At 28.7% G+C, this 22,449-nt stretch overlaps 1 protein-coding gene across 2 annotated transcripts in view; it reads right to left on the bottom strand.

Moving 5' to 3' along the window:
* Positions 1–22,449, bottom strand: part of LOC107454134 (aryl hydrocarbon receptor) — a 150,416-nt gene that overhangs the window by 71,776 nt on the left and 56,191 nt on the right. For both annotated transcript variants that reach the window (XM_016071206.3, XM_016071205.3), the window contains exon 3: positions 4,558–4,649. In XM_016071206.3, the coding sequence (XP_015926692.1) occupies positions 4,558–4,649 (92 nt within the window). The remainder of the gene's footprint in view (positions 1–4,557; positions 4,650–22,449) is intronic.

Raw genomic sequence — 22,449 nt, 5'->3', positions numbered from 1 at the left:
TAACCATTATTTGAAGTTTATTTTATTTCAGTTGCACCATAAATTGTGAAGTATGATCGAGAAATATTTCCACGGTGAAACTGATTGCACCAAAATGTGGACGCAAAACTTTGTCTGCACACTGAACGATATTTATTTACGACGTTTTCTTTCCAGCTGTCTGGATATATTGGGACAAATAATGCATGTTGTTTTAACTTATTTCTTTTATGTTGGCTTTCTAATTTGGTTGGCGGTATAAAATGGTTAGAGGTATGTCATAAAATAACCTACTTAATCTGCATTTAATCTGCAAAAATACCTGATCATGGTGCAACCTTTCTCTCCTTTTTTAAAAGAAAAAGAATAAAAAGAATGAAAATAGGTGTTTTGTTTCTTCAAAAAAACCTACTTTTGGTGCAAACTCTACTAATATTTGTAGCTAGTGAAAATACCAAAATATGGCGAAATTGAGCTCTATTTTATGTAGCCAGCAAATGAATACCAATTTTTGGTGGAACGTGACTCGGAATTTTTAACAGTGCACTTAGAAATTTTTCTGGGTGTATCGCACCAAATAAAGAAAATTTTTTCACCTTCAAAATAATGAAGTGATTTATATTGGATGTTTCGTAATGACAACCCTTAATATATTTATTTATAATTTTTGACAAAAATAAATGAACAGAAGAGGGTGATAAATCACTATTGAGAGAAGCGAGGTGAAAAAAATCAATTGGATTAAAACATGAAGGCGTTTTCTCTGGGTTTTTTTTCTGGAAATCAATGTTATGTATACTTGAATAAGAAGTGTCCATTTTTTTTTTTTTTTTTTTTGCCCGCTAAATATTTGAAGGTGGTCATCACTGAATCCTCATTTTTAAAAACTAATTTTGCATCTACTCAATAATATGGTCTTAATTTAACTAATTTTGACCCAAAAATCTTGAAAAAGTTTTTAATTAAGATTTTATTTTATTTCATAACCGTCGTTGAATAGAGGACCCAATTTTTGGGTTTTCAACTACTAATGCTCAACTCCGTAACCTTGTAATTTTGAACCCAATCAGGAAGACAAGGGAACTCCTGGATCAAGTATTGGGAGAAATCTGCCTTCATGGAGGACTTTTTGATAGAACTAGCCCGCATTTGCGTTGCATGCAGAGGAAAACCACGAAAACCTCCCACAGTTAGCCCAACGACAAGAGGATTCTAACCCATGATCCGTTTACCATTAAGGGTATTTGCATTAACACTGTGGTCGGCTTGAGCCGTGTGAGGAATTCATATCGACCAGCCATCTCTGGGGATCGAACCCAGTTCACGTCATTGGAAGGCAAACACTCTATCCCCTTAGCCACCACGGCTCAAAATTAAGTATAATTGATTTCAGTTATTTTTGAGAACATGATTATTTTTATTACTCTCAACTAAAAACATGCATGCCCAATTTCACATTCACTCAATATGGTCTTAATTCAGCTAATAATAATTAGCCCCAAAAAGCTTGAAAAAGATTATAATTAAGTTTTGAATCGATTTAAACAATTCATTAACAATTTGTACCATAAAATCTTTAAAACTAAATTAAAAATGATGTACACGTAAGTGCATAGGGTCAAATTTTTACTATACGTACAATGAGAAAAAAAATATATTGCCAGGACAAATTTTTGTTAAAATGATCGAGAGTTTCATGTACTAAGTTCCAATTTAATAGCTTAAAAGGTTTACTTAAATATGGTAATTGAATTGTGCTAACTATAAGTTAACGAACAAGATAAAAAAAAACATATTCTCTGAAAAAATATATCTTTTTGTGAACGGTTTTGAATTCTAAACCATCAATCATAGGAATATGATTGATAAATTCGTTTAGCCAGATACTATTTCATATAAAAAATAATTAATAATAATTATTTTTTTTATATCATGAGGGAGAAAAAAAGTTAATTTTTCGGGAATAAAACCTTTTATAATTTTAAACTATTTAATTTTGAAACGACAAAATGCTAAATTTCATTGAAATCCGCCGCAGAATTCGCCAAAATTTTTAAATTTTCATTTGAACATTTTTTTAATTAATTTTTTCTTCTTGTGCAAATATGCAAAGCAGAAAAAAAAGATTTCGAGGCTGACAAATAAGTTTAATTTACATACATAATAGATATTCATAAAACATACACTGTAAAAAATGGTATTTTCTACCGCCACTCTGGGTATTTTCTACCGTCAAATCCATTATTACCGGGAAATTCAACAGAACAAAAAGAAAAATAAATCTGACATACAGTAAATTTTACATTTACCTTGAGATAACTGAATCATTGTAATTAAATATGGATTAATGTAAAAAATACGTAATATTAAATTTTACGGAAAAAATGGATTTAACGGTAAAATAGATTTTACGGATATTGCACTAAGGCTACTTTTTACCCTAATTTGATGTGAGATTTTTTGCAGTGTATTGGCTAATTGAAATGTAGAAATAACTTTTCAAAAGAATTCATATACTCATGTTTTAATATACTAAATACAGTTGGAGTAGGTGTTTTGAANGCCTAATTAAAATCTTGCAAACTAGTATCTACTTATTAATTTTAACCATAAGAGAAATCTGCACGGAAAACAAAACATTATCCAGTGTTACACTACATACATTTTGAACCAAAAAAAAGTTGCATAAAATTATAGCTGCATTTATTATAAAAGTAATTTTAAACATACATTCCAACATGCGTACATAAGTACTGGTAAAATCCGTTCATTTTGTTTTAGTTTTTCGTTTCAGATGCAAACAAAGTGATTTCTCTCATAAAATTCGTTGACAAGTTTGACTTTGGGGGAAAGGGGATCTCAAAGAAAAGTTTGTTAAATAGACTTCGCTATTTGGAAGTAAGTTATTTTATGAAGAAATCTCCAAAATGTCCTCGAAAAAGAAATTCACAAAATGGAAGTTCGTTAAATAGAAATTTCTATTTATGAATACATTTCTACAGAAAGTATTACGATTTATGAGAAAAGTCTATAAAAAAAAAACTTAATTATTTTCGATACAAGTTTATTTTTCAAATCACACTTAAAAGGGGTCGGCTGAAATAGATTACTTAAAAGGGCAAAAATGGATTCAATTTGCGGGAACTTTCTCCCCTTCGTTGTCCTAACTGATTTAATGACATGGGGTGTTTAGGGGGAAAATGGGTTCTTTTTTATTCATTTTTAATAAATTCAAAAGGTTTTTATTTTTTTCTTATCCTTTACGTAGTAGCTTATTGTTTTTGCGAAACATTCTGCAGTCTGACTTCTATTTAACGAACTTCCATTTTGCGAATTTCTCTGTTTTGCAATTTTTTTCGAGGATCATTTTAGAAATTTCTTCGAAAAATAACTTCCAAATAGCGAAGGGAAGGAACTTTTCTCTGATATCCATTTTCCCAAAATATTTCATAACATTTCAAACTTACTTACTCATTTTATGGTAGAAATGACTTGATTTTCAAAGACTTTTAGAGAAAGCAAACAAAAATGAACGGATTTTATGAGTAAGAATTAAACTCATGTATGCTTAAAATTACTTTTATAATTTTATACATAAAATGAGCTTTTTTATTTGAAAATTCCATTTCTTTTATGGTTAAGATTTATAAAATAAATACTAGTTTACAAGGTGTAACAATTGCTATTTTAATTAGTGTTTATGAATTTAATGCCTGTTTTGTGTTCAAAAAATGATTCTCTATTTAGCAATTTTCCATATAACAAACTTATAATCGAAACTTGGTTAAATAGATTGTCTTTTTATTTTTAGGACTATTCTATTCATGTTCTAAATTAATTGTTTTTACAATAAATTGTATCGTAAAAATTAATTTGATTACTTTTATCTGGATTTTATCAGATTGACATTATAAATTTCTGAGTACATTAAAACTGGTAGCAACTATTTTACACCAAAAGTAGTGCAATGGAACGGATAATTCACTATACCACGAACTATTCTTGGTGTTTGATGATGACAGTCTCGGGACAAATTATTAGATTGGATTCTATGTAAAATCTTAATTATCTATACAGCTTTATTGGTTTGCACTTCTTAATGCTTATGATTAATTAGTTAAATTAGACGATATATTATGTAAACATAGAATATTTATTACATCGGGTATTATATTAGTGTATCATAATAATTAGAACTAATTATTAGACGCACTGTAGTTTTTTGATAATTACGTGTTCTGCACGAGTTTGTATGCTATACTTTTATATTTAAACACACATGTAATGGGTTTTAATTCGGGAGATTTTTCATATTTGTATTTATTTTTAACGTATTGCATTACAATGTTAATTAATTGATACAAAATGTAAACAAACGTAATTAAGAATTTACATAGAATGTGTGTGCCAGGGACTGTATTATCCTTGGTGTTTCAATATAACATTTTTGGTGATAAGATACACTAAAATTTTTAACAGTTTTTGTTTAAATTGTAATTTTTATAATTATTGAATAAATAAGTTTGATAAATGTAATTGAATGGAAAAAATGTTATTGAAGAAGGATTTGATACATACCTGCAATATCAGATCACCTTCCATAAGCATTTCAGAATATAATAAATCTCTGGGTTTCAAATCTGTTGAGTCTTTTTCCCTTCGAAGTGCAACTGGAAGGAAAACAATCAACATTTACTTTCAAGTATAAAAACTTTTTTTTTTACTTTACCGTTTTAGCTCCTCAACCTGTTTACACAACATTGGACAGAAACGGTAAACTGGTGGAAGAGACAACTACTGTTGTAGTTCATTTACGTCACAATGGGCTATTGGCGACGGTCTGGGAAACATCCCTGAGGATGATCACAATTTTGGTCCTCTGCAGAGGGGATGGCACCCCCGCTTCGGTAGCCCGATGACCTGCACGCGAGCACTTTACGGTAGAACAGTTTAACGAGGACCGCACACCCTCGGTCCCTGCGCAGACTGATCCAACCACACGCACACTGACTGCAGCAAGTGATGCTTGATCTGCTGGGAACCGTGTCGATTTTAATGAAATTCGATACGTACATACATTGATGCAATACAAGACCAATAACAATTGCAATACACACTAATGATCGTGCTCGTTGGAGTGGGAAGGTATGAAATCACGCCTGTAAGATTTGTTCACTCTGCAACCTTCCAAAGATCATGCTTGTTTATTACAATTGTTGAACGCTTTTGTATTGTACAGATCAAATCGGTCCAGTAGTTCTAGGGATTAATTTCTTACACCAGTGTAGATCACCCAAGTTCAGCGTCACTGGCTGCAAATAATGTGTGTGACCACTCTTATAAGCCTACTGTTCTGCCTTAAAGTGGTCGTCAGAATACTACTACATCGGCAGAGAATTAATCTAGTAATGGTAAAGGATAATCGGCAGACCATCACCCATAGACCATTGTGCAGCAATTGTGAGACGTAAATAAAGTACTGCTATTCCATGTTCAATCCTTAGATGTGGAGGACTTATTTTAGTGTTCGGCTTGGTACTTTATTTACTGCACTATGGGCTATTGGCGACGGTCAGGGAAACATCCCTGATCCGAAGACATCACAATTTTGATCCCCTGCAGAAGGGATGGCTCCCCTGCTTTGGTATTCCGATGACCTGCGCACATTGCGGTAGAACAGTTTAACGAGGACCTATACCGCGCACCCTCGGTCCATACGAAGGCTGATCAAAGTGGTCACCCACCCGCTTACTGACAGCAGACAGTGATGTTTGACTTCGGTGTTCAACTGGGAACCGTGTCTCTATGATCAGTCCATAACGGAGCCGGTTAATATTCAATTAAATTTTTTACCGAATACCGAGAAAGTAATAATATTGCAATGAGAAAAAAGTATGGTAAAAGCTATCATAACATGGTAAAACTCATCATGTTTCTGGTTCAATAGGAACACCAAAATGCTCTTTAATTATTGCCGAAGCACTTTGGAAAAAGCTATCAATAAAATATGGTCTTATAATATGTGATAAAAATTGGTAAATCTGGTAAAATTTGGTAGTTTCATCATTATGCCTTAGAGCATATTATAAATAGCATTAATTGGATTAAATTTACTTTTTAACTATGTATTTTTTATTAAATATGTAGTAACAAGAACTGTAATTTTGAAAGCAAGAATTTTTTGCAAAATTGCTTCCATATGAACGGAAAAATTACAAAATGAATGGTACCGTACAGTTTGATTTTATTACCAAAATCATATTTTTTTTACCAGAAATGTTATTACGATACAGTTCGATAATTTTATCAAATTTTTTTTTCTCTGTTTGTAAGTGAATGTTAATTTGGAATTATATATTTTTACTATTTATGTACGATTAGAGTAAAAGATACTTAATGCAAAATTATCAGTTATAATAAATTTAAAAAATTCCTTTCTTCAAAATATTAAAAATGTGAAAAATTTTATGAGTAAATTACAAGTTATTAATAATTCCCATGCACATATATAAACAAGTTATGACAAATAGTGAATCTTCATGAACTATTACAATGGAATTCATTAAATAATTTATTAACAACAGTTTCGGGAACGAAACTGTATCTGGTGTCTAAAATTAAATTGAAATTTAGTTTAATAAATGTATAACAACATCAATCCAGATAAATTACTTTCAGACTTTTGCATAACTAGGCTCATCCAAAGACTCAAACAACACTCGCATTTATGAGATAGATATAAATTATTCACTAAAAATGCATCTTGCTTAAAATTCATTTTAAATAGATGAAATAATTCTTTAAAAAAAAAAAAAAATTAANTTTAATAAATGTATAACAACATCAATCCAGATAAATTACTTTCAGACTTTTGCATAACTAGGCTTATCCAATGACTCAAATAACACTCGCATTTATGAGGTAGATATAAATTATTCACTAAAAATGCATCTTGCTTAAAATTGGTTTAAAATAGATGAAATAATTCTTAAAAAAAAAAAAAAGATGGAATAAAATCCTAGTTAAAGTATCTAAATAATTAAACAACGAAAAACCGATGCAGATAAAATCTAGTTCAAATTTAATACAATGAATATGTTACCAAACTATACCATTCTAAAATAACCACACTGAGAGAAAAGTATGGTCAAAACTACCATAATATGGTCAAATTTACCGTTTTTCTGGAAACACCAAAAAGCAAGGTAATTTCTACTGAAGCTCTTTGGTAATGACTATTTGGTAAAATTAACCGTATAATACAGTTTTTATTGCTATATTGTTTTGTAGTAAATGCGATAATATTAATTGAATTATAATTAGATAAAGTTACACTTATCCCTTTTATTAACCTTCAAAACATAGCTTATTAAAGTTAGCATAGATAATTACCTTTTAAAATTACCTAATTTTAAAAGTGCTTGAGTTTTAGATGAGGCAAAAATGTTAATTTTGATAACCTCTATTTTGTTTAGCAATTACTCGTTAACTTACTTGCTTTATTACTATTAATTACTTATTTTCTCTATGCAAGTAGTAAGTTAACAACATTTAAAATTATCAAAAATATATATTTGTAAATGTGCTGATGAATGAAAGAGCAATTTTATGCAGATCCAAAAGATACTACTTATTAAGCACTTATTTATCCATTCTGTCAAGGATTGAAAATATTGTTATGTAACGTCATACTTTAAATAAAGGATTTTCCAAAAATGTAACGCCGATATTTTTTCCCATACATCTATTGTTTGAGATAATCGATGCAAAAACTTTATTAGCAATAATTTTTTATAACTGGAAAGGTATATTACATAAGAAGTGTACGTCTAACATAAATATTAATAGTTTTGTCTACCAGTAAAGTAAAAAAATACATAAAATGATGAAAAGAAATACGTAAAATAAAATAAATAAATTTAAAGGAAAAATAATAAGGTATATAATGATATATCAGAAATAAAAGAGTAATAAGCAAAAAATTCTTGAAGGGTTCGACCTTTTAAGAAATGAATTAGAGTGATTATTTTTTTTCACTAATTTAAATAGAATTATCAATTTTTTTTATTATTTCGTTAACGCAAATTTCACACCATTAGTTCAAAATCAGAGAAATGAAGAAAATAGTTTAGAATTACAACCTAAGAATTTGATATAAATCTGCTGTTTGAAACAACAAAAAAAAGCTCACTTCAAGTAAAAAAATATCTATTTTTTGTATCGTATTTGGATGAAAATCCGTCCGAACCTTAGATTTGACCTACCTGTTGAGGTTGAGAAAGTGCAAAGGTCAGACCTAACTTGATGCGTGAAATCTATTTTATCTTATTTTGCCTGTCATTCAAAAACGGAAAGTTAACACCGCTTACATGAAATTTAAGTTAGAAACCCCGAGGAAATACTTCTAGGGTTATTCGAACGATTTCAACGTTCTGGGAGAACAGAAAACTCGACATTTTTGTATTTGATTTACATTGGTTTAAACTCATATATTTAAAGTTTTCTATTCTTTGTTTTCATTAAATTTTTATTTGTTTTCATTATTTTGAATTTTCTAATTTGTTTTCATTAAATCACCGGGGTTGAAATATCTCACAATTTTTACATTCTCCATCGGGCATGTTAGTTTACAATCTCGAATATCTGCCTATTAAATCACATGTTAACAATCTGTCATTAATCAATCGAAATTAACGACATTTTATCAACATATTAACTTTAATCTTAAGTGCGAAATATAAATAATAAAAAGCAAATAATAATAATGATATAACATAAATCAAAAGTGTTAAAGGTTTTTATATTATTGACAAAGTTTTAGGTATTATTGACAAAGAGTATAGGCGGAGTAAATTCAAAGCATTATTATAAACAAAGAAATTTTACCACCTAAATTATTAAGAACGATTATCAAGTTCACGACTTTCAACTTGCCATTTTAAAAATGCTTTTAATTCTTATATTAATTATTTTTTGATGAACAGCAACTGAGGTAAATTTAGTTTTCAATCATAACACGCATGATAAAGGGAATAAAAAAATATAAAAGGATTGCTTTATTTAATAAATTCTAATTTATATAAAATTCAGTAAAGTCTAAAATATTTATCCCCCTCCCTTGATTATGCTTCATCTCCCTGACATCTTAGCAACTTTTGACAGACTTCGAGGAACGCTTAATAAATATTTTAGTTCTGATGAAATATTTGCATGCCCGAACGGAAACTTTTATGAACTGGTCATGTCGGGCAATGTACATTGATGCCACAAATTAAGAGAATTTGCAGACTTGGCCGATTATCTCTAGAACTACTAGATCGATTTTCATGAAATTTGATATGTACATACAATGCAAAACAAATAACCATTAACAATTGTAATACACACTCATGATCGTGCGAAATACTCGTTGGAGTCAGAAGGTACGAAACAGCGGTTGCAGAATAAACAAAAAAAGAAGGGTTAATAGGGGGTAAGGTCCCCTCTTACGGATATACAAACCTTCCAGCGCGATTTCATGATTGAAATAAGACAGTTTATGATGTCTTGTGGCAATTGGTCTGAATTGTCCACTTTCATACCTTCCGACTCCAACGAGTGTTACCCACGATCATGCTTGTATATTACAATTGTTGAATGGATCTTTATTTTGTATTGTATTAATGTATGTACATATCAAATTTCACTAAAATCGGTCCAGTAGTTCTAGAGATAATCGATCAAGTCTGCAAATTCTCTTAATTTCTTACATCAATGTAGTTTTCGATCATTGCTCTTCACATGTGAAACTTTTTTTGCATTTGTAGCAATTAAAATTATAGTTTTATTATTTGTTTAGTTTACACAAAATTCTTTTTTGCTTGTCTTAAAAATGTGTTATACTTGTAGAGAAATTAATTACTTTCTGTCAAGAAACATTTTCAATATATATCACGGAAAAAAGGTCAATATTTCGTATTTTTACTAAAATAATTCCTTTTAAAATAACGAAAATGAAAGCGTTAGTCATTACATGTTGGAAGGCATTCTTTCGCTACTTATATCAATTTTATTGTCATTTTTTGATTATGGTGACAAGCATTATGCAAAATTTTTAATATGCTTTAGGTTAAACATTTAAACGCATTTTTTTTGTCCTCATTTTACACGTGGTGTTATAAACTTGTATATTATACATTTATGATAAGATTTTTTCAAAATGCTATTCTTTCTGCTCTATGTTTCTTCATTATAATTTGAGGAAATTTAGGAAAAATGCAGAGTGTTTTGTAATGTTTTATGTTAAGTTTTGACATTTGACATTTTGACATTTGACATTATTGACATTTTTTTATTGAAATGATAATAGGATGTGAGCAGATAGCGTGCTGCTAATTTTTTTGAGAAAATCACACTACAATTTTACGCTTTAAAACCTTTAATATAGTTTGAAAGACTGGGAATTCTGTATTATTTCTTTTAATGCTAAATGACTAAAACAATTTTTCAAATAATAGGATATATGTAGAATAACTATGCTATTAATGCTACACTGTTAAAAATTCTGAGCTACGTGGTACCAAAATCGGTATTCATTTGCTGGCCACATAAAAGGGAGCTCAATTTTACCATATTTTGGTATTTTCACCTGCTCCAAATATCAGTTGAAGCTACCACCGAAAGTAGATGGTTTGACGAAACAAAATACGTATTTTCATTATTTTTTCTTTTATAAAAGCATAGGAAGGTTGCATCACTATTAGGTATTTTCAAAGCTCTCAAAAGCAAGTCAAGGTTGCTATTTACCGGAAGTAGGTTATTTTATGACATACCTCTAACCATTTTATACAATCAACCAAGTTTAAAAATTCACCGTGAAAGAAATGAACTCTAATTTAGGCAAATAAAACATTTATCTAAATAAATGAGTTGATACTTGAAACAACATGAATGAGTCGTCACGAAACACCGAGACTGAGTTGTAAAGAAAACATGGCTTCGTGAACAAATATCGTTCAGTTCATAGTCACCGTCTAAGTTTTATGTGTTTTACCAAATTTTGGTGCAGTCAGTTGCACCATGGAAGTATTTCTCGATCATACTTTACAATTTATGGTGTAGCTAAAATAAATGTTCTACTTAATTAAACTTTGGAATCATAAGAAACTTTGCACCAAATACTAGCTAAAGATTTATCGAGTTTTTTTTTTTGCAGTGTAAACGTAAAGCATGGATTATTAAGTATGCTTGCCCGCATTGAGATAAAAATTCAGGCAAAAGAAAAAAAAACATTTCTAATATATTTCAATTCTAAATTTTAAAAATTTATAACAATTTCTGATTTTAAATCATTTATTTGATAGTTTCTCTGTTCGTAAGGATAATAGTTTTATAGAAAATTTTGGTTCTTAAAAAATAATTCTTATTACCCGCACATTTAGTGCAAATAATGCAACACTGAAAACAAATTAACGGAAGAGATGATTTTTAGGTCATAATTTGAAGAATCACGATAAATCTACCTGATATATCAGAACGTACCATTTATTTGTTGTTTTTGTACTTTGTTACTTGTACTTTAATAGTTGTACTTTGAAAGCAATACTACTTTTTATCTAATAGAATGGAAATAGACCTTGTAATTTCCTTGGCATGGTTTATTTAATATAGTGGCATTCTGTGATGATAGAAACTTAATCACATAATGTAATTAAGTCATCTATTTCTAATTATAATAATATTCATTTCTTTCCCAATAATATACTTTTTTAATATATTTCTGAGTTATAATAGAGGGAAAAAGGGATATTTTCTTTAAGTGTTTTAATTCAAGTGCGTTAAACACATTAGACTTATGTGACCTTGGTTTTATGTGATGATTATTGGTATTTACTGTCTAATTTCACTTTGACATAGTGAAATAAGACTGTCTTATGTCTAACAATGAAATAGCACAAAATATAACATAAATCTTTGCTAAGAAGCAAAACTTTTTCATAAATTTGAAGATATTATTAATTTTATTATGTCATTTATCATAAATGATTAGACCAACCTCCCCGAAACAAATGTTACATTTAACTGGAAAAAGATCTATGTAATACGTAAAAAAAAACAGCGGCAATAATACTTTTCCTTGAAGGAATTTTTGCTTATTATTCTATTTTTTTCTATTATTATTATTCTAATATTGTTATTTGCTTATTATTCTATTCGTATTATTCTAGTTTGCTTATTATTCGAATTTCTCTATTTTACGATTTTCACCTAGGAATAAAATAACTTTGGAGTAAAATAACTTCCAAATTGCGAATTGAATTTCCTATTTAACGAACTTTTCTTTGAGATCCACTATACTTATTTCCCAAAATATTTCAGAACATTTCAAACTGCATTTTATGGAAGAAATGATTTTTCGAAGCCACTTAACTTATAGCGAAAACAGTAAAATCCTTTTTTGTTTGCTTTTCAAACGAATAACTCTGACAAAATTAATGGTTTTAATCAGTAACTTAAGAACGCAAGTGGTAATGTATGTTTAAAATTATTTTATAATAAATGCAGCTATAATTTTATACATAAATTTAGCTTTTTTTAGTTGAAAATATATGTAGCGCGATAGTGTAACACTGGATAATGTTTTGCTCTATTCTTGTTTTCCATGCAGATTTCTTTTATGGTTAAGATTTATAAAATAAATAGTTTACAAGATAAAGGTGTATCAAATGCTATTTTAATAATGTCCAGTGTTTATGAATTTAAAACCTGTTTTGTGTTGTTTAAGTACTTCAAAAAGTGATTTTCTATTAAACGAAATTTCCATATGACGAACTTATTATCGAGATAAGGAGACTTCGTTAAATAGAGGTCTGATTATAAATGTATCTTATTTTCTTTATTTATTTCGTAGACTTGGTGTTGACAATCTTCATCAAACATGATAAAAACTTCAAAACATAAACATAATAAAGCTTTGTTAAGAAACGAAACTTTTTTCATAAATTTTGATGACATTATTAATCTTGAAGATATTATTAATTTCATTACGTTATTTATCATCAACGGTTAAATTGTAAACCAACCTTTTCAAAACAAACGCTACGTTCTTGTTTTCCAGTGGCGCCATCTATGGCTAAGAATTCTACTTCCGTCACACCTGTTTATAGGACGGACCCATTTATATATCCATTCATTCAACCACAGATCGCAATATTGATCTGAACCAGAGAACGATCAATCTTCTATTCAGTACCCCCAGAGGTATAATTTGTTATGGGAACATTCAGGACTTCGTGACCCAACTGATATAACATGTACCAGTCACCATTTACTACTCGGGGAGACCGGCTGAATTCGAACTCCCGTGGTTTCTTTTAATCATTTTAGGTATTTCTTTATTGCATAGACTTGGTGTTGACAATCTTCATCAAACATGATTTCGTTAGTTTCAAATATAGTACGGAAAGAAAATGTATGTCTCTGGATAATAGGATCGACTGGGTATTTCTAAAAGCTAGAACAAGCATGATATGGAATGAAATGCACGTTTTCTTTTTATATAAAATTTTGTTAAAATATTAGAAGCAAATTACCATAAGTTGCTACAGATATCAACATAACCGCAACCTTAAAGATCCCTTATTTCTACAGAGTGCATAGCCAAATATTTCAACAAAAAATAAGCACCTTTCAAGGGGACAAAGAACTCTTTTTCTTGATTATATTATAAAAAGATCAAGAGGTTTTTCGGTTCGATATCAGAGGGTGGGAATGAATCCTGAAATTGAGAATATCTTGTAAAATGAAGCAGAGAGAGAGAGCAAGAATCTCACCGAATCCAACACAGTAGACGCACATGTATATTTGCTAGTATTTTATCAAACATGTAAAAGGGCTGAAGTTTATTTATACTCTATGGACCGACGGGACGTTAAAATAGATTGTGGTTGAATGAATTGTGAAAACGTTGAATAAAACATGGTGAAAAGCACGCTTTTTCATAATACGAGGTGAAAATCCCAATGGTAAAGAAAAAAATCTCATTTTCGAAAAAGGAAAACTAAGCACTTTTTAAAACCATCCAATGAAAAAAGCACCTTTAAGGGCTTTTAAAAAACGGAAATCTAAAATAAGCTCTTTTTAAAAACGCTGCGCACCATTTTCTATATTTAACTACCTAAACCGTCTTATTAATAAACAATTTTATGTTTAAACAAAGTGCTAAATAATTTGTATTATTTAAGTAAAAGTAAAAAATTATGATTTTTAAATGATTATTTATGATATCAAAATTTATTTCAATGAGAAATTAGAAGATTGCATAGCAGATAATTTAACTCCTACAATTTAAATTAAATTATGCAATTAGCGATTGAACAGTTTCAAAAAAATTACTATGTAGCGACAGTTAGCAAACTTTTTTTATCTTTCTACTTTTCATCCTTGAAAACTCTATTAATTCTTAGCAATCATAACATACTGCCTTTAAGTGAAATCAAATTGATACTTATGATCGTATAAAGAAGAATAACATATCTTGTCATTTGGAACATATACTGGTGTGAGAAATTAGGAGAGTTTGCAGACTTGGTGCATAATCTCTAGAACTACCATCTCTTGAACTTGTTAACCTCGCAGTTAATTCACTGTGAAATTGATATCGTTTTATCATTTTTTATATGCTTTAAAGCTTCCTTTTCTTTAAGTATTTTTATCTTTAAGGTGACTGCCTAGCTAAGGGAAAAATGTTTTTAAAAAATCAAATTTTGACGCAATATAACTACACTGGTGTAAAAAAGCAGACTTATTTCCAGAACTACTGCACCCATTTTAATGATATATACAAAACAAATAGACACACGCATGATTTCAATTGCCAAAGTATGAAATCACGCTACAAGGTTCTCTTTCATACCTTCCATCTCCAACGAGTGTGTATTGCAATTGTTGAATAGTTATTTGTTTTGTATTGTATTAGTGAATGTCCATTAAAATCGATCGTCTAAAAATTCTCTTACACTAGTGTATTACTTTCTTTAGTATTATTACAGTTATCGATTATTATTTCTTAAAATAAACACGTTTTTTCCTTTTTCTAAAATAATGTGTGAAACAATTAGCAAATATATTTTTTCTAAAAATGATTTAATACAAAAAAAAATTATTCTAAGCGGTGAATTCTAATTTTGGAATGGAATGTTAAATAGCCTCTTAAAGAAACCTTATATAGTAGAAATTTGGAAAGTAATTATTTCTTTAATACAAAACTCATTTCATTTAGTTATTTGACAACTTTTCGGATAGTAATTTCAGCTGTACGTCATACACTTTCTGAGTAGTTTTTTTTCCCTTTCACTTTTTTTTTATCATTTGAAGCCTATTTAATGTAAGAACCCAACAAGATGATTTCGTGCAGATGTAAAAATACGTAATATACAGTGTTTCATGAATTTTTTTAGTTTTTCTTATTTCCAACTTATCATTAATTTAGATGAAAAATGTGCTGCGGTCTTAAAGTGCTTTTTGAGAAGAAATGATAAAAAAAAGGGGAAAAAAGGACCCTTTCCTGTAATACAAAATTATTAACGACTTAAAAGAGGAAGAAAAAGCCTTGTTTCATTAAAAACATGCGGTGAATTCCCTTCCTTTAATGAAATGAAAGAAATAATTCGATTTAAACTTTAATCTTTCTCACCCTCTTCAATCAGAGCTTTTCTATTTGGTTTGGTAATATCTCTGTTTTTCTTTTCTCCCTTTTTTGATTTAGGATCTTTTGGGTGCTAGAAATACGTTCTATTCTTCTATAAACATAATTTTTATTTCTTAAATTATAACTGTATTAACAGCATTTTTTTTTTTAAATTTTATAATTTTTTTATTGTGCACACAGTGGCCACACGATATACAGTCCCTGGCATCAAATTATTAGACGTACTCTAAGACTCTATGTAAAATCTTAATTATCAGGTGATACTATAGAGCTTTATTATTTTTACGAGGTTGAAACCGGTTTGCACTTGCTTATGTTCGGGTATCAATTGGTTAACATTGTAATGCAATACGTAAAAATAAATACAAATAGGAAGTACACAAACACTCTTCTGAATAAAACCCCATTACATATATGTTGAAGTATATAAGTATTGCATATAAACTCGTATATAAGTTTATAAGTATTGCATATAAACGTAAGCAAGTGCACACCAGTTTCAGTTTTTAAAAACAATAAAGTGTATAGTATCACATAATAATTAAGATTTTACTTAGAATCTTATAGTGGCCAGGGACTCTAAGTGGATTTTTTGTATATCCGTTAAAAAAGAATCCTTTGCATACATTTATTATCAGAAATTATATCAACATTGGCGATGTTGTATAAATACGAAATTTCATTACAAAAAATTGCGGTATTTGCAGATTTACGCTCATTGTATTTTTGTAAGGTTTTTATTTTTCCTTTCTGCATTTCAGAGAAACTGATATCCCTTCAAAATTATCGGAGAATATTTTTGGGCGAATTTTTAACAATTGAAATTATTTCAATAATTTATGTCTTTCTTACATAGATCAATTGATTATATAATTTTTTCAAAAAAAAAAACCTTAAACAGCAATTTTGAAGCATGAAGAAACATTTAGCAGCAAGATTATTATTATTCATTTACTTACTTTTTTACCTGAACAGGGTGAATAAAGATAAAAAGGAAGGCAAGAGAAAATTCGATGGTGAGTACCAGGTCTTTTGTCCCTAAATTGTTCTTCGTCCCCGAAGAAACGATACTTCTATTTTTTTTTTTCGTTTGATTGCTTTACTTAAAATATTTGAATTAAACCAAAAATTATATGCAAAAGTGATTAGTGCAACGATTTTTCCTTAATATGGTAATCAGCACAAATTTTTAATGTAAAAATTCATAATTGAACGAATAAAATTTTTTAAAAAAAATTTGAAACAGAATACTTATGTGTAATGAAATGAAAAATGGTAAAACACAAAACTTCTGTGTAATGAAATGAAAAATGGTAAAACACAAAACTAGGAATACTAGGAAAATCAGAGGGACTAACTGCAGAATGAAAAAGAGCATCACGAGTCATTTTCAGTTTTGTTTTTTAACTTTATATATTTTTCTCTTTTTCATTGGAACTTTACGTTTATGTTTCAAATCTGTTTTGTTTTTCTTATTCACTTCTGATGAGTCTTGAAAAAGGGTGCCAATTTTTGGGCACTCGAAATTGGTCTTTTTCTCCTTTATAATTTTGAAGCAAATGAAATATTATCAAATAAATATCTTTCTGATTCTTGGAATTTTTTAATTCATTCTTAACTCTGAACGAAAGAAATTTCAAAACTATTAGAATATGATACTGTGTTTTCTTTCCGTATGGGAACACTAAAAGTACGGTAATTTTTTACCGTAGTGCTTTGGTAATGACTTTCGGTAATGGTACCCTATTGGAAAAAATTCCCGGTATAAAAAAATTATACCGGCTTATGAAACACCGGTTCCGGTATGATACTGGATCCGGTATTATACCGGACCCAGTATCATACCGGAACCGGTCTTTCATAAGCCGATATCAAATTGATCCTGGACCCAGTATCATATCGGAACCGGTGTTTCATAAGCAGGTATAAAATTTATTCCTGTATGATACCGGAATCAGTATAATTCCGGAACCGATGTTTCATAAGCCGGTATAAAATTGATTCCAGTATGATACCGGACCCAGTAGCACTAGTGTACTGCACCCAGTATACCAGGATGGTGTTTTAAAAGCCGGTTTATTCTTAACACAAGTATAGTGAAGTACTACAGTTTGATATGCTGCAGTTGAAAAAGCTGTAGTTTGCATTATGTTTATAAAAATCAAATAAACTGTTTTTTTTTAAACTTCTTCACAGTTAATTAAATTTTTTTTATCATTTAATTAATATATTAGAAATAATTGTCAATAATATTTGAATCTAAAATACTAAGGAAGAGTGGGGTCAATTGTAAAATTTTTTACTTAGCTATTTTTAACTAACAAAAAAACCAATATATTATTAGTATTAATTGACAGAAGAGTAAAGTAGACTATCCTCTACTAGAAAAAAAAATAAATACCTTATTTTAAATGTTATTATATTAGTTATTAACAATTTTTGACAGTCGTGCACTTGTTACAATTGTCCCCACTTACGGGGTCAATTGTAACAGTTCATAAATTCAACTAAAACATAGTTAATTATACATATTATCATAGTTGTGATATATTTTTTTATTGATCAAAATAGTAGTGATATTTTAGGAGTAAAAATAATAATGAGCAGAGACCTAAAGGGTTAAACTTTTAACTTTAAGGGGTTAAAAATTTTAATTTATGCTGTGAAAGGTGACAAATAAAATAATGCACATGCAACATAATATAAATGATATAGGAAACTACTGGTGGTTCTTAAAGTGTTAAGTAATGGTTTGTAAACATAATATTATTTATTTTCAGCTGTTACAATCGTCCCTTTACTTATTGTTACAATCGTTCCCAAGACGCCATTTCAGCTTCATTTGTAAAAAACAATGCTAGTTAATTAAAAAAACTAATATTTTTTTTTGAAATGTTAATTAAGGTATCCACTTACATATTCGGTTAATAATTTTTATTTGTTTAAACAAAATTACTTTGTTACGACATAATATTCTAATTCCAAAAAAAAGTACTTACGTAGCGTGAAAATATCTTTTGTGATGTAACTCTTGTGATGTAACAAAATTACATACAAATGGTTGCCAGCAGGGGTGTACATATAGATTTATTAAATACACCTTGTGTGCCACCTAGGAACCAAATCAAGAACCCGACACTCGAAATTTTTGCTCTGTTACAATCGTACCCTGTTACAATTGACCCCACTCTCCCCTACACAAAAAATGTCTTGCTGCAACATTAGAAAAGTATAAATGCATTCTTCAGATTTTATGAAAATGGATTGGGGATTTGAAATATTATATAATGAATAGGCAAAAACCTGACAAAAATAAGTCAAAATCTTAATTTTCCTTCATATCTTTGGCAACGACAAAATAAATTTTGTTAAATAAGCCTCGAAAATGTTTGACAAATGCAAATTCACATGCACAATAAGGAGACCATGTGAAGTGTATATATCTATAGATATAAGTTTAAACAATCTAATTATAAAATTATGATTTCATTTAAATCAATTAACTTTGGATTATATTTAAGTAATTGATAAATAAAATGGAATGCAAATAACTCATATACCAAATAATGTTTGAAATGCCGCCAAAAATATTTGAAATCAATCTAATTTGACACAGTTCATTTACTTTGGAATCAGATATTGTAAAATATAAAGGTTTTCTTCCTTGAAGAACTAAAGGAAAACACTAGTTAACTATTTCAAGAAATAAATAATGAAAATATAATTATATAGTTATGTTACATCTTGACCAATGTACTTGCCTGCAGATTTAAATACAAATCATTTTTAGATATATTAGATATTTAAATTAAAGTTAACTTTAATCATTAAAACATAATAGTGGTTACAGTAGTAATAATAGCTACGAATAAAAGCTCAAATGACACGAGTTATTAACTAATATAAATAAAAGTTTTGAAGCATTTTACTCTGTCATTTTATAGGTATTTTTCTTAAGATTCCTTGACTTAAATCACAATTTGTTATACTCATTTTCTATTTGAAGTATTTAATTTTTACGATAATTTACTTATCACATAATATCTGAAAATTAAATTAAGAAAAAAAGTTATCGTCTACAAAAATTAAATATCGAGAGTGAATTATTTATATAGCGACATATAGCATAAAATAAGCCTAAATTTTCAAAGGCTTTTTTTATCTCACAATTGGTGTGAACTCAACAAGATATGATTAATATAATAATTAATATGTATACTGAATAAAAACACACAACACAATATTAAAACTTTTAAACATTGGATATGACATAATTTAAACTTTGCCTTCAATAAGAAATAAGAATTACACAATTACTAAATTGATATAAACATTACCATAATAGCCTAAAAATTATTAATCTTTTTATAATCAAATGAATGAATTTTGTCATATTTTAGTAGTTCCAATAACGTGAAGTGACTGAAAAGCACCTTTAGTACACTTTTGTGCGAATTTAAAAATATAGCTTTCAAATAGTTGATTGATTCGTATAGTTTAAATATTATATCTTCCTTGAATTGATTCATTTTTATTTTTCACAAACGCAACCGTCGCTTGCAGGCCTTAGCTGCGTCAACCATGCACTTTCTAACAGTCAATTTTCCAAGTCTCTTCGATGTCATCTAACCATCTAGTTGGAGGTTGTCTAATTGCGCAGGATCCCTCAGAATTTTCTTTAATGTCGACCTCCTACTGGAATTATCTTTCTAACCTTACCAAATTAGAGCCAGCAACAATGTCTCCATTTAGAGCTCCTAATATAAACAAAATTTGAATTAACGGAAAGTGTAGACTAAACAACAATTTCAAAAAATCTCATTTTTAACACTGTATGCCTTATCTTTTAATATTGTGCTTTATCTTTTTATGCTGAATTTTAGATTACAATGTTGATTAAGTAAATATTTCAAATTGCAGTGTTAATTCCATTAGACATTTGACATTTGTATACTTTTTCCTAAATATTAAATTGACAACAAAAACTATTAAACAAATAAAAATAGTATAACTTAAATAATAGTAAACTTTTAAAACTAAATAATAGTAAACTTAAATAATAGTAAACTTTTAATTAAAAATAGTAAACTTTTTTCACATATAGACAATGAAAAATGCTATAAATGTCAGTTAATTAAATAGTAAAAGAATACAAAATATTTAATTCTAAATTAACAAGACATTCTTTGAAAGAAACGCGCTTAAAAGCAGCAGAATTTTTAAAAGAAAGAATAAATATAGCAATAAAGAAAACGAAGGAAATAAAAATAAAGATATGACCACCGAAGAAGACGTCTCCAGGGGGTACCGGCCTCGGAAGCCATAAAACAAAACCTCTTCTATTGAGAGAGAGGCAAAATTAAATGCCAAAAGTAACTCTCTCAGTACCCCGAAGGTTTTGTATAAGTCCAGAAAAAAATACACGAAATACATAAAACCAATTCAGAAAAGAAATTCAAACAAAAACTTAAGAAAATGAAAACTCACATTAAACCGGTCAAACAGCGATTTCACAAGCAAACTAAATACAAAGGAAACACTTAAAACAAAAGAAAACAACGTCCTCTATTAAAATGCGCAGATTGAAAAAAAAGAAGTAAAAGAGAAGATTACGTAACAAATTAATATAATGCTTAACTGGGGCTGCTCAGTTAAGACTTGAATTGCGCCATGTTAAAAGAAATAAAAATCTAGTATTCTTCAATCGTTTTCTTAATCAAAAAATTAACATTACAAAAGTTTAAAGGAAAATCATTATTACTCAAATTATTCCAAAAAGTATTCACAGCCTCCTGAAAACTTTCAACGTAATTGCAAATATTTTTAATCCTAACCAATTGTGAAGAAACTAAATTTTAAAAAATTTTACTACACAGATTAATAATAAAGTTGCAGAAAAAAATAGCTTTAAATTTAAAAGCTTTCCTTTAATCAAAAACACCAATTTTGATTATTTTATCAACAATATCAATTTTAAAATCTAAATGCTCAACATTTAAGCAAATCTCATTAGTTTTCTTCAAAATCAAATCTTTAGGATAAATACTGTAAATAAAATTAAAATTATCACAATTAAACGAAATCAAATCATCAATATATCTAAAAGCNAAAACACACAACACAAAATTAAAACTTTTAAACATTGAATATGATATAATTTAAACTCTGTCGTCAATAAGATATAAGAATTACACAATTACTAAATTGATATAAACATCACCATAACAGCCTAAAAAATATTCCTCTTTTTATAATCAAATGAAATCAATTATGTCATATTTTAGTAGTTCCTATAACGTGAAGCGACTGAAAATCACTTTTAGTACACTTGTGTGCGAAATCAAAAATATAGCTTTCAAATAGTTGATTGATCCGCATAGTTTAAATATTATATCTTCCTTGTTGTGATTCTTTTTTATTTTTCACAAACACATCCGTCGCTTGCAGACCTTAGCTGCGTCAACCATCCACTTTCTAACAGTCAATTTTCAAGTCACATAACCGTCTAGTTGCGCAGGATCCTTCACTTTTCTTTAATGTCAACCTTTTAGTGGAATTATCTTTCTAACTTCACCAAATAAGAGCCAGCAACAATTTCTCCATTTAGAGCTCCTAATATGAACAAAATTTGAATTAACATTAAGTGTAGACTAAACAACAATTTCAAAAAATCTCATTTTTAACATTGTATGCCTTATCTTTTAATATTATGCTTTATCTGTTTATGCTAAATTTTAGATTACAATGTTGATTAAGTTAATATTTTAGATTTCAGTGTTAAT

This window comes from Parasteatoda tepidariorum, chromosome X1 (genome assembly GCF_043381705.1).
Source record: "Parasteatoda tepidariorum isolate YZ-2023 chromosome X1, CAS_Ptep_4.0, whole genome shotgun sequence".
Taxonomy (NCBI): domain Eukaryota; kingdom Metazoa; phylum Arthropoda; class Arachnida; order Araneae; family Theridiidae; genus Parasteatoda; species Parasteatoda tepidariorum.
This window is presented reverse-complemented; position numbering and strand designations above follow the sequence as displayed.